The 18,049-nt window shown below is 43.3% G+C and overlaps 1 protein-coding gene across 3 annotated transcripts in view; it reads left to right on the top strand.

Annotated features, from left to right (window-relative positions):
* LOC119791278 (netrin receptor UNC5D-like) overlaps positions 1–18,049 on the top strand; it is a 290,205-nt gene that overhangs the window by 229,997 nt on the left and 42,159 nt on the right. For all 3 annotated transcript variants that reach the window (XM_038297317.1, XM_038297308.1, XM_038297301.1), the window contains one exon: positions 5,102–5,186. In XM_038297317.1, the coding sequence (XP_038153245.1) occupies positions 5,102–5,186 (85 nt within the window). The remainder of the gene's footprint in view (positions 1–5,101; positions 5,187–18,049) is intronic.

Below are 18,049 nucleotides of genomic sequence, written 5' to 3'. Positions count from 1 at the left end.
AGAGACAAAGAGAGGGCTAACGAGAGGATTGGAAACAGGTGAAGGCAGAGCAGAAAACAGAGCTAGGGAAAGAGGACACAAGAGGGCAGCAGAGGACAACAAATGGAGAACCAGGAAGTCAGGAACTAACAAGAAAACAACAAAATAATAATTAAACGCTAAAACAAGAAGCAAAGTAAATCTGAATACTCTAAATAAACATAACAAAACCAAGACTGTGACACACTGGTTAATGATGCTCATCAATATACTAACATTAAAGATGATAAGGAGAGAATTCTTTCTCTTTTCACAACTAGATCTTGTGTTTTCTGGTGTAACGAGAAAATGCAAGTCAGTGAAATCAGAGATAAATAATTATTTTCATAAAAACATATTAAATTATGTAGATATTAGTGCTTGTAAATATCGATTTTATGCAGAATGATTATTAATAAAAGTCGGTCAGAAATGACAATAGAAAAGATTTTCAGCCCAGAAGAATTTTATCCACTTTACCTTTAATCTAGAAAGTTTAAATATCTGTTTGTTAGCAAAGGCTGTAGGAAAGTATAGTTAGTCTTATCTTTGGTTTGACTCTGAGGTTCTGGTGTCCACTATCAGCCCCCCCTCAGTGTTCATTGGTTATTGCCTGGCCACCCTTAGAAACATTTTCTAGCTCCGCCTCTGCAGCAGCAGCCAAAGCTCTGTGATAAATGCCGTCTGCTTAGAGACTCTCCTCCAGACTAACAGTTAAAACCTCCTCCAGGTTTTCTAAGCTGCCGTCCTGTTTGGTTCAGTCCCAAACATTCACCAGTCAGTATTTATTGCATTTTATTCATTATTTCCAGTGAATGTGGAACAGAAACATTACGGTCGTTAAAGTATTTCCCTTCAACCTTCCCTCCTCCAAACTAACCCATTCAGATGTCGTTTTTTTATTCTTTGCTTTGGAAGGACGAGCGACTTTTAGGACGATTTAGGGAAGAAATGAAGGGAAGCTTCCATCATCCGCTCACTTGAACATCTCTGCTCCTCTTGCATCGCTGCTGAGAAGCTTTGGATTCATTTTAGCTGCTGTCTCTTCATTTGCATTAAATGAAATAAAAGTGTTTGTTGGGTGCTGAGTGTCAGGCTGTGTGCAGGTTTGTAGAGGAACCAAATGCAGACATGGAAGCTGAGGTGGTTGCAGATTTAATATGGAGTGATGGACACTAGTGAAGGTCCAGCAGCACCGAGGCGTCGCCGCATGCGTCGACCTCTGACAGCAAACGCTGTGTCGCTGCGCGTATCGCTTCAGGAAAGTCACGTGTCCGATAGAGGAGCTGTTTGGAACCGACTGATGCACTAAACTGTGTTTATAAGCACATGGATCAGCCTGGGCTTTGTTCCGTCTCCCATTTATACTCCTGGTGTTCAGCCACTGTTTGCTGCTTCCTCGCCGTTATTCTTTTGTTTTCCCGTCGTCTCTTTGCTCCCCATGTGTGTTCACCCTGATGCTACTGGATTTTTTGGTTCTCAGTCTTTTTTATTTTGGGATTTTTGCCTCTGTTGCCTTGGAAATGTAAATAAATCTACAAAACTCACCTCTGCATTTGGGTCCAAAAACCTCCACTAAACCTGACATGATCTATTGAAACAGAACAGGCCTGTCTGCTCATTTAATAATCAATAAATAGTTATTGATATTAAAGCGTTTACCATCATTTCTGCGTCAGAAACGTGGATTAAACAATGTGATGGAGTGGTGACCTGTCCAGGGTCTCCCTGCCTCCCATCATCCTGATGGACGAGTAGATGGATGGAAACATGGATTCATCACTAAAGGAAAGGATTTTAAGAAGAATAGACTTAAGAAACAGAAGAAGAAGAAGAAGGAGGAGCGGGAGAGACTTCGTGGGAATAAACTGGATGAACAAAAAAATCATTAAAGGTGTTTAAAGCTTGACAGCCTTGGTTGGCAACTTGTTGGAAAATCTGTGAAGAAAACAAAAGAGATGTGATAATGAGCTGCATCACTGGGCTCTATTACAGCCTATAAAGCAGAATAAAGGGATATTTTTACACAATCAAAGGTTATTTTCATCTGTGGTGATTTCACTACTGATCTGCTAAATCTGGGAATTCATGAAATGACAGATAAGTTCTTTAGTTCTGAAATGCTTTATTGGTCTGCAGGGAAATTAGATTAAAACAATAACTAAGAATATAAGATATTTCTCTCCAGGATGGAGTCACAGCCAAACAGGAACAGACCAGATGAAGCTACTATGAGAAAAAGCAGAGAGAGCAGAACGTTAGAGATTGAACTAACAGATTCTGCAGAGTGGGAGAATAGAGATAGAATGAAGCAGAATGATGAAAAAGGGGTCCCTATGTCCTCCAGCAGTCTAAGCCTATAGCAGCAGAACTATAGAGATAGCTCAGGATAACCTGAGCCACTCTAACTAGAAGCTTTATCAAAAAGGAAAGTTTTAAGCCTAGCCTTAAAAGTAGACAGGGTGTCTGCCTCACGGACTAAAACTGGTAGTTGGTTCCACAGGAGAGGAGCCTGAGAACTAAGATGATTCCACAAATACTGAAGACGGAGAACCAAGGAGACCCTCGATGCTTTTAGGCACAGAACTGATTATCTGTAGATTCATAAAATCATAGGAGTCATTTTAGGAGTTTTTATCAGCATATAATCGTATGAATATTATTGTGAGAAATAAAAATATACTGAATGAATAAGAGAAAATTATACTCTATGAAACAATAAAAACATTGTGGGTTAAACTTAGATAATGAAATATAAAGAAAGTTAAAACTTTAGGGGTATCCGGATACAAAAACTATACAAAAGTATATTTACTAGCTTTATTAGAAATGAGAACAAAAAGCAAATAATATTTTATTCAGGACATATTTAATCATGAATAAATGAGTTGGTTTAAATAAACAGATTCTTCTTCCTCCTTCTGTTAAATCCTGTTATGTTTGACTTATTTTATGGCTGTTTCCCTCCTTTTATCGTCACTTTTTACAGCCGATTCCACTGATAACCACTAATAACGACCATTTAATGGTTGATCACATCCAAATCTTTTTTATGTGTTTGTACCTTTCTGTTGTTTTTGTTTCTCGTGTCCCAAATAAATATCTAATCAGAAGAAAAAGTGACAGTTTGGCGAAGGAGAAATGTAATCAGAGAATCTTCCACCTCCCAATGATGCAGCACTTATTGCTGGTCGATGAAATCAAGGCCCAATGAGACGGACAGAAATCTGTGGTCATAACATGACAAAATGTAAAGCTAATGAAAACTTTTGCACGGCTCTGTAAATATAACCAGTGCTGTTAGAAGAAGCATCGGATGTTTACTCAGTGTTTATAAAATGAGATAAAAAATCAGCTCAGAAACGGAGAGAATAACCGTTCAGCTCTGCAGAGTCTGCATCTGATAAGAAGAGGACGTTTAACCAAGAACAGCAGAACAAAGAACATTTTATAACATTACAGACGGCAGAAATGAGACAGTTAAAGGAGTCTATAGCAACTGTTGCAGTTGCCCACAAGGTCAACAGTGTGCTTGACCTGCTGCAGCCTCAGCTCTCTAACTGGGGTTTTTACACGTAGCGCCGCCATCAGCCGCCTTTCAGGGACCTAATGAAATCAGCCTCCTGCAGACGACTTTCATGCTGAGGATCTGAGTGGAGGAGTCACTGCTGCCGAGTCAAGCACTCACACTGCGAGTCTGCAGGGACGGCTCTTCATTAGCCTGGATGGCACAGCGCCACACACGGCGCTTCACTGCAGATTACTGAAGCCATCTTCATAATCAGCATCTCTCACATCGCTGCAGCTTCGCTTTGAGATACAGCCTGTCAAACAGAAGCTTGGTGCTTCATCCCATCACAGCAGCAGACGACCAAACCACAGTCTGAAGGATTGAATTACATTTAAATTAGAATAACGTTTTAAAAAATTGACAAGCAGCTTCCCTCCTCGAATTTATGTCCTAATTATTCCACAGACCTCACACTGAACATTTTCTGCAAGTAGAACGACTTTCTATCAAAGAAACGGCTCCTGTGTGATTTCAGAGGCTCAGAGACTTTAATGGAGAAAAGAAATCATTTCAAAATAAAGTTTGAATAAATGATCATAGAGATCAGGCATTGAGCTGACCTCAGCGACTCACTGAGAGAAAATAAGGATCCATTCATTATCCTGCTACATGAGGAGGAGGAGGATGATGATGGTGATGATGATGATGATGAAGGTAGATGAAATGACTAGTTTAAAGAAAACAAAAATAATCAAAGCCTAATAGTCGGTTTAACTGGCTGCTTAGATTGTCCAAGATAGGCCAGATGTTAATACATTCACTAATGTCCGTTTTGGAATAGCAGCAGGTATGATGAGAACCACAGTGCAATTAAAATAACAATTAAGATTAAAATGATAAATGGTTAGAATGCATTAAGAACAGCGGCAGAAGTCGCTTTAGCAAACGGCATCCTCAACGTGGGTCCTCAACCACGTGGTTGAATGTGGCAAACTCTATAACTACTTTAAAACAGAACAGGGAGGAAGCAGGATAGGAAAGAGAAGAAGAAAGAAAGATCACTTGCAGCTTTTCACTGCACACTTATTTCAACCAATGAACCAGAGATTTTATAACCAACACAGATTAAAATCAGCATTAATTTAAACTTCTAACTTCCTGTCTCTCTCTCCTGGAGCACAGCACCTCATTAATGCATGAAAAAGAAAAAAGGACAGATAGGACGGAATGTGTTGTCTTCTTAATTCAGAGGGCCCCCTGCCTGCCTTTGCCTAGGGCCCCACATTTCCTAAATCCGCCCCTGTTCAGGATAGTGTTACTTCAGTAAAATGAAAGTTTGCTGCAGTTAGACGACTCCTTAAAGTAACGTTATGGTCAAAGATTTACTCCAGTAGATGTAACTACTTATTGCTCATCTCTGCTTAGTTTAAAGTTCTCTCCAAATCTCACCCTGATAGGAGTCTGGATCAATGGGACAGCGTCTACAGTAAAGCTGACCTATATGGGTCCTGCGCTGTCAGGCAGCCATGTTCCTGGATGTTAACACACGCTTGTGTCTGTGTATCCTTGCAGGAGTCAGCCTCCTGGTGCCTCATGGAGCCGTGGCTGAAAATAGGTCCTGGGAGATGCACATGGTCATCAATCAGGGGGATGCAAGGTGAGTTTACCCAAATATCATTTCAAGCATCTGTCTGTCAGTCGCTGGGAATCACATCATCCATCTGCCCTGAGGCTGCGTCCTTATTGGCCGCCTTTCCAGGCCTTTCCAGGCCTTTCCTTTGAACTACAGCTGCATTCTTTGCTCCAGTCGTTACCTCTCAGGGCTCAGTTATCTCCCTGAAACCCAGAAAGTTTAATGCGCTCTGCGATCGGTGGCTTTATTAGCCCAGAATTAGATGTTAGCTTTGCAGCGTCAGAGAAATGTGATTAATGAGCTTGATGAGCCTGTTTTGTTTTTGGAATTAGACAGAATTTTCTGGATGGATTCCAATTAACCCTTTATAAGGCCCTCAGCTAAATACTTTGTAAATTAACATTTCCAGCCAATAGTGTTTATGGAATCCAGGACCGTATTACCTTTGTAATATTCAAAAAATATGGAGATTTTGAAGGCAACAATGAATATCAATGTAATAAGAAACGCCAACTTGACCGAATATATTAAGAAAAATAATTCTAATAAATCTATTCAACCTGACAGATTTTTTTCACAGATTGCACTATATGTCCTTTGTTAATGGTTTAGCTATCAGGCTGTTTAATAAACATCGTAGATATTATCAATTCAAGAGGAAAGTAAAAAAAAAAAACAGTTGCAGCATTTCATGAAGGTGTTCTTGGTAGATTTTAGCACATAAACCAGTTTTCTGATGATGTTCAGCTCTTTTAATCTGTTCAGCTTCAGAGGAGCTGTGTCAGCTCAGAAAAATGCTTTGTCATGTTAGACAGGCAGGTTTTAATCGCATTGCTGTGACACGCGCTGATGACACGGCCGTTCCAGTGCGCTGCAAAGGTCAAATAGAATTACACTACTTTCAGAAACTCTTCCCTCCCTTCAGATTCTTTAAGGCTTTGATTTTTGCAAACTTATCTGGCTTAGAATAAAAAAGAGATGTAATAGAGAGATGTAACATGCAGGCGTCTAATGATGTCTGGTTGAGGGAAGGATTTGAGGACCCAAATGCAGAGGCAGGGAGGCGGAGGTGATTTCTTAAAGATTTAATTGAATGTTTATAAGCAACTGAAGCAGGAATCCAAAAATCCAACATAAAAATGTAAAACAAACCAGAACCATGGAGACGTCAGGGAAAACGAGCACGAAGAGCCGAGGAAAGACGAGGAACCAGCACTGAGGAACTGCACAGGGAGGGTTTATATAGGAGACTGAACAAAGACGGGACTAATGAGCCGATTGGGAGCAGGTGTGAACAGAGGATTCTAGAAGGAAGCGAGGGAAAAGGAGACCAACACCAGAGGGCAGCAGAGAGCAGAACCCTGACATTGATTAGCAACCAGCCGTTAGGATCATGTTTAGATTTATCCTAGAAAACTGTTTGATCATTTTAAAATGTTTAAACATTTGAAAAAAAGCAGAAACAGGAAACCTGTTAGGAGCAAATCATAATTTCCCCATAGAGCTGCTGGTGGGCAGTAGAACCCCCCAGGATTCCAGGACCATCTCTGTCCTCTGAGGCTGCAGCCCATCCAATGGGGGCTCATTTCCTCAAGTCACAGGTCTGTGCTTTGATTTCCAAGCTTCCTGGGAGGAATTTGAGTTCAATCTCAGCCAGCATGGGGGGGGGGGTTCACCATCATTCACTCATCTGACTTTGCTGTAGGAAGTCTAACATCCAGTCCTCCACTCTCTATTGCACGGCTCTGAGTGTCAATATGTAGTTATCTCCTCCTCTTGGTGTCAACAATGGCCCTCCTGGGGGGGAGTCACGACCCACAGAGCTTGTTTAAACCATGATGAATGCAGAGATGAACCGATGGACACAGACGTCTCCCCGGCTCTTTCATCTCGGCGCTGCATCCATTATGAATTCTGTCCACGGCTAGATAATGACCCTTGGATGGACTGAGCTCCTCTGCAGGGAAGGTGGGGGGGAGGGTTTAGCACTCACGCTCCCCACAGAGAGCCAGGAGAAGTCCCTCTGAAGTGTCACCGTTTATTCACAATCCTCCTCTTGAGTGAAAAGGAAAGAAGAGCCACGTTAGCGGGAGTAACGACGGCGCTGCGGCTCGTCTCAGCGCCGCCGCTAAATATAAAGACACACCGAGCAAAGGGACGATTACAGAGCATCTGACTGGAATGATCTATGAGCCGTAATCCACAACCATTCTATAGATCCTGGATCTAGAATAGAGACAGAGCGGAGCACCAAGCAGCTGAAGCCTCGTCTGCAGTAGAGCTCAGTTTAACTGTAAATACGTTCCTATTTAACCAAATATAGTCTAAATATGTCTGTTATATGTGGATTTAGCCTGTTTTTATTTGAAGATATAGAATTGTGCAGAAGTAAACCCCAATATTGATCTAATCTGCTCTCTCTGTATCGAGCATAATAATACATTAAAGGGAAATAAATGTATTTTATTTATATGAGCAGTGGAACTAGAAGAGGAACTGAGACTGAGCATTTAAAATATTAACTTCACTAAACAAGTTGAACATCTGGGCTGTAGTTAGTCTGTGTCGCCCATTTCATGTATTTTATCTATGGATGAAACATTTAATCATATTAATCTATTATTTAAATAATCAACTAATTTAGTAATTGATTCATCGTTAACTGGAGTATAGGGCCATGAAAATGTGACTTTTATACTAAGATTGTAAAAAATGTGTAAACAATTTGCATTTAAGATAAGAAAAAAAAAGTTTTTGACTGTCAATATTCTGCATCCAGAAATCCTTTCGAGGAGATGTTTCTGTTTCACCTGGTTTAATTTCGTAAAAAAATGTCAGTTTAAATTAGAGTGTTATTCTGGTCTGATATTAAGTTGGTCCCAATTCTAAGAAGCATGGCCACAGATCAAAGCAACATGAAATTAGTTTGATCCATGAACAGATTTTAAGGCAGATTTCAGCACGACTTTTACTTTTTATTCAAACATTGGCTTCTAATTTTATGACTATTTGCTTTTTTTATGACTCAACACTAAACAGCTCTGTGAATCATTCAGTTTAATAAAACCTTGAAGGAGGAGTTGCCTTTTGCTTTTGTATTTACAAGAAAACGAAACCAGGCACAAGGCAACACAGTGTCATGAAGCGGGGACAGATGGACCCAGCATTCAAGGAGAAAGTCAGCAGGCAAGTTCTAAACGTTTATTAAACGAAGAACAAAACTAAAAGGGGAGCTGCTAGGATCTGTGGCATGCAGCGACAGCAGGTGGGGGGCGGGGCACCGCCCAATCACAGAAACTCTGTTGTGGGAGAAACACAGGTAAGTGACCACGATCATCAGACAGAAGATGATTATCTGAGTTGGTCACTTACCCAGTTTAACAGCCCAGACCACGAATGTCCCTCAGTGCTGCAGTCCCAGAGGTGATGCTGGAAGCCGATCCTGGTCAGGGATTCAGAAACAGGAACAGACAGAACAGGCAGGTTTCAGGCCTCCAGGCCTCGTAGAGCTCCCAGGCAGGTTCAGGGTCCAGCAGGGTCCGGAAGCGAGACCAGGTGGTCACGCACAGGAGCAGACAGAATCAGATGCAGATGAGCAGGCTCAGTGGAAGAAGGTAGCCGAGACAGGACGTGGAACCAGAACTTGATGCAGGACCTTTAAACTGGTCTCCACCTTGGAGCCAGGCTTACTGAGATAAAAACTGAACCTCCCCGCGGATAGAGCCAAAAACCCAGAGGACTCAGCAGGGGAGGAACAGTGGACGATCAGGAGACGAGACACAAAACCCCGGTGAACAATACCTCCTTAATGACCGACTCGTAACAATCATAGACAGGTTTAAGGTATTACAGGAGTCAATCCCCACCTTAACGGCAATCCTCCCCCTTTAACGACCGACCCTCAGAATCATAGACAGGTTTCAGTTATTACCGGCTAACGATGGAACCAAACCCATTCATCGGTTACCATTTGCATGTTTCCAAGCAATACAAGGCCTTGTCTGTATAAGACTCAAACTCACTGCGGATCCAGACATTTTGAATTGATGAAAGCTCCCTGGAGAGGTGGAGAAACATCTTCAAATCTGGGAAACCAAGTCCAGTGGATATTTTTTGAATTTTTACGGAATGACTATGACCTGGATGACTGAGAACCTTCATCAGCAAAACCCTCCTTCCACTGGCCGCCAGGATCCAGGACATGAACCTTGGAATAAACAGAACGGACAGACTAGCAGAAAAAAAAAATTTATTTGGCCCCGAATTCTCAGGTTGAACAGAATATAAACCAAAGGAAACAGGTGAGAGGAATAAATGATAATTGAGGCAGGGAGGGAAAACGACAGGTGAAAGAAATAAGCAATTAAGGGAGAGCAAACAGGCCAGATCATGACACACAGTTTACGATAAAATTGTAGTTTTTAACAACAAGCTGAATCCAAAGACTGTCTGTCAGGTTTCATGGCAGGTTTTCAGCTGAAAGCTTTTTTTTTTTTCTGAAATCAAGCCTAACTTGCAGCCAGGGATTAATCTATGGAGACATAACAACAATAAAGAAAGTAGACAAAAATGAAAACCAAAACACAAAGCCTGAACTGGAGAACAACTAAGCGACAGAAAGCAGAGCATCCATAGTGGCCTGCTGTCACATTTCCTTTTGGAGGTTCTTATTATCTCAGTCAGACTGTAGGAGCTGTTTGCTGTTGCTTCTTGTAGAAACTTTCTTTGCTCTCTGGTGGTTTTCTTCCTCCTGGCTGTCAGCACCTGTCTACATGTTGCCAGGCTACAAAGGAAGAAGCTAAAGCATCAAGCCCTGCTCCCTTCCTGACCTGCTCTACTTTCTACCTGTTCCTGCACTATTTACCTTCAGGCTGTTAAAGGATTAAATGCCAACTTAAACTTTTAAAACAGAATACTTAGTCCAGATATTATTCTCTTCTCCTTTAAAATCATTTCAATTATTGATGTAAAGATAAAAGCTTTAATCTACAGGCAGAAACTGTTTGCCTTTGCATGTTAGTTTACCTTTAAATATGAACTCAGGCTTCATGATTTCCTGTGTTTCAGGTTTTTTCTGATTCCAATATTCTAAAAAGTTAAATGTTATATTTCTCCCCTGTTTTTTTCCACTAATTGAAATATCTTTAAATCCACATTAACATGAACCCAACAGACTGCAGTAAACAGATAAATGGAGGCAGAAGATGTCTTTCAGACATCAATGCTCACATTCAGAGACACACAGGAGCTCTTTCAAGCTGGACACCGTTTCATTCACAACACCTGTCCCATCAACCAGGAATCAGAAATACTTTAATAATCCCAGGGAGGGATTACTTTAGTTACATTACTCCATCTGTAATAGAGTGACTGTAGGACCAGTTTGATAGAACACAGTTTCAGAGAATATATATAATTAGGGATAAATATATGTTGAGAGGCAGGGCTGCTGAGTGGATCAGTGGGTAGAACTGCTGCCTTGCAGCAAGAAGGTTCTGGGTTCAATTCTTGGCTTTTTCTGCATGGAGTTTCCATGTTCTTCCTGAGCATGTGTGGGTTCTCTCCGGGTACTCCGGCTTCCTCCCACAGTCCAAAAACATGATGTTAGTTTAATTGGCTTCTCTAAATTCTCTTTAGGTGTGAGTGAATGGTTGGTTGTCCCGTTTGTCTCTGTGTTGCCCTGCGATGGACTGGAGACCTGTTGAAAATGTTGAAAAAGAAAAACTCAGAAGAAACTGTTTTTCAGTTTTGATCAGTTTTGAGATCAAAACTGTGTTTTTCAGCAGAATCGTGCCCATTTGGCTCTTGCTGTTGTATCTTTAGTCTGTTTTGTTTCATTCATCAGAAATGTGGCTCTCCAGCTGCCTTAAAGGATCAGTGTATAGACTGAGAGCTAAACCCTTTATCTTTTGAACACACTGTCGGCTGTAAAGCCCCAGAGTGTAGGCGTGATACGGTCTCCTGCTTTAATTCATAACCCTCTAGTCGGAGTCCAGGCCGCCTGCAGCGGTTGACCCGGCTGATCCGTATTTCTGGATGTTTCATGGAGGCTGGGCTCGCCTTTAGCTGTCAGCTCTCACTGTTTGCAGTTCTCACTGCCAAGAGCTTTAGACAGACCCATCAATCAAGGCCTCAGTCCAAACTCACACCTTCTTTTTTCACCAAGGTGACATTATATTTAAGATATAATAGCCGTCAAGCTTTGAACTGTCATGTCTGACTTTCTGAAGGTAGAAGAGGTGATATTTGGTGAAACTGAACCAATGAATGTTTCTCTGCTGTGGATTCCAGCAGAGTTTGTATCGCCGTCTCTGGACAGTATGGCTGCTGAACAATTACAGCATGTGTCAAAATCAAAGCCCTAAATCTGGTCTGTCACTACAATCTATCCGCCCTCATGTCATAAAGTAGAAGCACAACTAAAAAAGTAATTGGAGTCAAATTGTGGAATAGAAGTTAATGCAGCTGCAATCAGACGGGATGACCCTAAAGTGGCCCCTGAATTAAACGGCTTGTTATCATTTGTTCATGTTGACTGGTTCACATGCAGAGCAGTTAAGAGCTCTGGCTTTTATTTTGAAGGTTTCTCATTATCGGGTTGAAACGATTGCCAAACAAAAATAAAACTTCAGTCGTTTTTTTTTAATTCAATCTCAATTTAGCTTATTTCTGTAGCTACATTTCATCATGTCAACTTTACAAAGACAATTAAACCAGATCATCCAGTCAGATTGATTCAAAGTTTTCTATATAAGGAAAACCAGCTGATTAGCAGTGTGATGAACCTCAACGTCTGTCATTGTTTCCTGCATCTGAAAGCCCTGATTAGTCTATCGTTTGTCGTATCCACTTCCCAAAAGCCCATTCAATCAAGTAAATTCACTAAAGGCTGCCTTCTTCGCCTGACTCTACAGTTACGTCTCTGTGTGACCGGTGTCAGAGCCTGGTCCACATTGCCGGCAGTAAGTCCGACTTGTTTCCGGTGAGGGTTGGACTCCTCCAAGGTTGCCCTCTGTCACCGATTCTGTTCATAACTTTTATGGACAGAATTTCTAGGTGCAGCCAAAGTGTTGAGGGGATCTGTTTTGGTGGCTTTAGGATTGCATCTCTGTTATTCGCAGATGATGTGGTTCTGTTGGCTTCATCAGGGCGTGATCTACAGCTCTCACTGGAGCGGTTTGCAGCCGAGTGTGAAGCGGCCGGGATGAGGATCAGTGCCTCCAAATCCCAGACCATGGTCTGAAGCCGGAAAAGGGTAGAGTGCCTTCTACGGGTTGGGGAGGATGTACTTCCGTAAAAATTCAAAAAATATCCACTGGACTTGGTTTCCAAGATTTGAAGACGTTTCGCCACCTCTACAGGAAGCTTTCTCAATTCAAATCTCTGGATCTGCAGTGAGTTTGAGTCTTTATATAGACAAGGCCTTAGGAGGGAGGATGTACTGCCCCTAGTGGAGGATTTTAAGTATCTTGGGGTCTTGTTCACGAATGAGGGGAAGATGGAGCGGGAGATCGATAGGCGGATTGGTGCGGCGTCTGCTGTGAAGCGTGGACTGTACCGGTCTGTTGTGGTTTAGAGAGAGCTGAGCTCTTGATTTACCGGTTGATCTACGTTCCTACCCTCATCTATGGTCATGAGCTTTGGGTCATGACCGAAAGAACGAGATCCCGGATACAAGCGGCCGAAATGAGTTTCCTCCTCAGTGTGTCTGGGCTCTCCCTTAGAGATAGGGGGCGGAGCTCAGTCATCCGAGGGGGACTCAGAGTAGAGCCGCTGCTCCTCCACATTGAGAGGAGCCGTTTGAGGTGGCTCGGGCATCTGGTTAGGATGCCTCCTGGATGCCTACCTGGTGAGGTGTTCCAGGCACGTCCCACCGGGAGGAGGCCCCGGGGGAGACCCAGGACACGCTGGAGAGACTATGTTCCTCTGCTGGCCTGGGAGCGCCTTGGGGTTCCCCCAAGAGGAGCTGGACCAAGAGGCTGGAGAGAGGGACGTTTGGGCCTCCCTACTGAAGTTGCTACCCCCACGACCTGACCCCAGATGGATGGATGGATGGATGGATGGATGGATGGATGGATGGATGGATGGATGGATAATGGATGGATGGATGGATGGATGGATGGATGGATTGATGATGGATGGATGGATGGATGGATGGATGGATGGATGATGGATGGATGGATGGAAGGATGGATGGATGATGGATGGATGGATGGATGGATGATGGATGGATGGATGGATGGATGATAGATGGATGGATGGATGGATGGATGGATGGATGGATGATGGATGGATGGATGGATGGATGGATGATGGATGGATGGATGGATGGATGGATGGATGGATGATGGATGGATGGATGGATGGATGGATGATGGATGGATGGATGGATGGATGGATGATGGATGGATGGATGGATGATGGATGGATGGATGGATGGATGGATGGATGGATGGATGATGGATGGATGGATGGATGGATGATGGATGGATGGATGATGGATGGATGGATGGATGGATGGATGGATGATGGATGGATGATGGATGGATGGATGGATGGATGGATGATGGATGGATGGATGATGGATGGATGGATGGATGATGGATGGATGGATGGATGATGGATGGATGGATGGATGGATGGATGGATGGATGGATGGATGGATGGATGGATGGATGGATGGATGGATGATGGATGGATGGATGGATGGATGATGGATGGATGGATGGATGGATGATGGATGATGGATGGATGGATGGATGGATGATGGATGGATGGATGGATGGATGGATGATGGATGGATGGATGGATGGATGATGGATGGATGGATGGATGATGGATGGATGGATGGATGGATGGATGATGGATGGATGGATGGATGGATGGATGGATGGATGGATGGATGGATGGATGGATGGATGATGGATGGATGGATGGATGGATGGATGGATGGATGGATGGATGGATGGATGGATGGATGGATGGATGGATGGATGGATGGATGGATGGATGATGGATGGATGGATGGATGGATGGATGGATGATGGATGGATGGATGGATGGATGGATGGATGGATGATGGATGGATGGATGGATGGATGGATGGATGGATGATGGATGGATGGATGGATGATGGATGGATGGATGGATGGATGGATGATGGATGGATGGATGGATGGATGGATGGATGGATGGATGGATGATGGATGGATGGATGGATGGATGGATGGATGGATGGATGGATGGATGGATGATGGATGGATGGATGGATGGATGGATGGATGGATGGATGGATGATGGATGGATGGATGGATGGATGGATGATGGATGGATGGATGGATGATGGATGGATGGATGATGGATGGATGGATGGATGATGGATGGATGGATGATGGATGGATGGATGGATGGATGGATGGATGGATGGATGGATGGATGATGGATGGATGGATGGATGATGGATGGATGGATGGATGGATGGATGATGGATGGATGGATGGATGGATGGATGGATGGATGGATGGATGGATGATGGATGGATGGATGGATGGATGGATGGATGGATGGATGGATGGATGGATGGATGGATGGATGATGGATGGATGGATGGATGGATGGATGATGGATGGATGGATGGATGGATGGATGGATGGATGGATGGATGGATGATGGATGGATGGATGATGGATGGATGGATGGATGGATGGATGGATGGATGGATGGATGGATGGATGGATGGATGATGGATGGATGGATGGATGGATGGATGGATGGATGATGGATGGATGGATGGATGGATGGATGGATGATGGATGGATGGATGATGGATGGATGATGGATGATGGATGGATGGATGGATGGATGATGGATGGATGGATGGATGGATGATGGATGGATGGATGATGGATGGATGATGGATGGATGGATGGATGGATGGATGGATGGATGGATGGATGGATGGATGATGGATGGATGGATGGATGAGGGATGGATGGATGGATGGATGGATGATGGATGGATGGATGGATGGATGGATGGATGGATGGATGATGGATGGATGGATGGATGGATGGATGGATGGATGATGGATGGATGGATGGATGGATGGATGGATGATGGATGGATGGATGATGGATGGATGGATGGATGGATGGATGATGGATGGATGGATGATGGATGGATGATGGATGGATGGATGGATGGATGGATGGATGGATGATGGATGATGGATGGATGGATGGATGGATGGATGATGGATGGATGGATGATGGATGGATGGATGGATGGATGGATGATGGATGGATGGATGGATGGATGGATGGATGGATGATGGATGGATGGATGGATGGATGGATGGATGGATGGATGGATGGATGATGGATGATGGATGGATGGATGGATGGATGATGGATGGATGGATGATGGATGGATGATGGATGGATGGATGGATGGATGGATGATGGATGGATGGATGATGGATGGATGATGGATGGATGATGGATGGATGGATGATGGATGGATGGATGATGGATGATGATGGATGGATGGATGGATGGATGATGGATGGATGGATGGATGGATGATGGATGGATGGATGATGGATGGATGATGGATGGATGGATGGATGGATGATGGATGGATGGATGATGGATGGATGGATGGATGGATGATGGATGGATGATGGATGGATGATGGATGGATGATGGATGGATGGATGATGGATGGATGATGGATGGATGGATGATGGATGGATGGATGGTGGATGGATGGATGGATGGATGGATGATGGATGGATGGATGGATGGATGATGGATGGATGGATGATGGATGGATGATGGATGGATGGATGATGGATGGATGATGGATGGATGGATGGATGGATGGATGATGGATGGATGGATGATGGATGGATGATGGATGGATGGATGGATGGATGGATGATGGATGGATGATGGATGATGGATGGATGATGGATGGATGGATGATGGATGGATGATGGATGGATGGATGGATGGATGGATGGATGGATGATGGATGATGGATGGATGGATGATGGATGGATGATGGATGGATGGATGATGGATGGATGGATGGATGGATGGATGGATGGATGATGGATGGATGGATGATGGATGGATGGATGATGGATGGATGGATGATGGATGGATGATGGATGGATGGATGATGGATGGATGGATGGATGGATGGATGGATGATGGATGGATGGATGATGGATGGATGATGGATGGATGATGGATGGATGGATGATGGATGGATGGATGGATGATGGATGGATGATGGATGGATGATGGATGGATGATGGATGGATGGATGATGGATGGATGGATGATGGATGGATGATGGATGGATGATGGATGATGGATGGATGATGGATGGATGATGGATGGATGATGGATGATGGATGGATGATGGATGGATGGATGATGGATGATGGATGGATGGATGGATGATGGATGGATGATGATGGATGGATGGATGGATGGATGATGGATGGATGGATGATGGATGGATGATGGATGGATGGATGATGGATGATGGATGATGGATGGATGATGGATGGATGATGGATGGATGGATGGATGGATGATGGATGGATGGATGATGGATGATGGATGGATGGATGATGGATGGATGATGGATGGATGATGGATGGATGGATGGATGATGGATGGATGGATGGATGGATGGATGATGGATGGATGGATGATGGATGGATGATGGATGGATGATGGATGGATGGATGGATGGATGGATGGATGGATGGATGATGGATGGATGGATGATGGATGGATGATGGATGGATGGATGATGGATGGATGATGGATGGATGATGGATGGATGGATGGATGGATGGATGGATGATGGATGGATGGATGATGGATGGATGATGGATGGATGGATGGATGGATGGATGGATGGATGGATGATGGATGGATGATGGATGGATGATGGATGGATGATGGATGGATGGATGATGGATGGATGGATGATGGATGGATGGATGGATGGATGGATGGATGATGGATGGATGGATGGATTTGCCTCTTAATAAATTGAATTATAGCACTTTAAAATAGATAATTTGAACTTGTGCTCTTGTTTTTTTTTAAGATACATATTTTTATTTAGTCGTCCCCTCTGAGGTAGATGCTGATTCGATCAGTCGATCAGGACAGATCAAAGCTACGGTTGTTCTAGACTCCACTTAGTTTGCATATATTCCAGTAAAAATGGTTTTCTATCTGTTTCCCGTTCAGCTGATCTCATTATGTGTCAAAGTTTACAGTCCAATAACTTAGAGGGCTTTTATTAAAAGGTTCCCTTATAGAAATCTTTTATCTTCATAAATCAGAGCTCCAGGATCAGCATCAGCTGCCTTCTACCTCTAGGTAACAATAAAGCAGAGAACCAGGAGATCTTAGCCAGCGTTTGGTTGCTGCAATAAAATATCAGGCAGTTCTGCTGCTTTATGCTTTTAAACAAAGAGGTTCTTCAGCTGAACGGCTTCATCAAAGGATACTTACCGCTTCTTCATTTCATTTGACAGACTTATTTACATTCAATTAACTTTACGTCTTGTATTTCCTGCAGATATGTTTTGATTAGAGAGTTTATAACAGCCAACATGTTGGCAGAGTGCTGCTTCTAGATTGGACTTAAGAGTGGAGACTTTTTAAAGATGCTTCCTGTTTCTTTGGCAGCAGCTTTACTGCAGGAGGAAGAAGAGCAAAGAGATTAAAGCTTTTCTAAGTGATAAACCACAGGAGCAGGAAAGACATGAAGGACTTGATTCCACTGCCAGGTTTACAACAGAGGACCCAGTATTCAAGGCAGAAAGACGATTACTCAAAAAGCAGTTATTAAAA

Source organism: Cyprinodon tularosa, unplaced genomic scaffold (assembly GCF_016077235.1).
Source record: "Cyprinodon tularosa strain WSP-4 unplaced genomic scaffold, ASM1607723v1 ctg1100, whole genome shotgun sequence".
Classification (NCBI taxonomy): Eukaryota; Metazoa; Chordata; class Actinopteri; order Cyprinodontiformes; family Cyprinodontidae; genus Cyprinodon; species Cyprinodon tularosa.
This window is presented reverse-complemented; position numbering and strand designations above follow the sequence as displayed.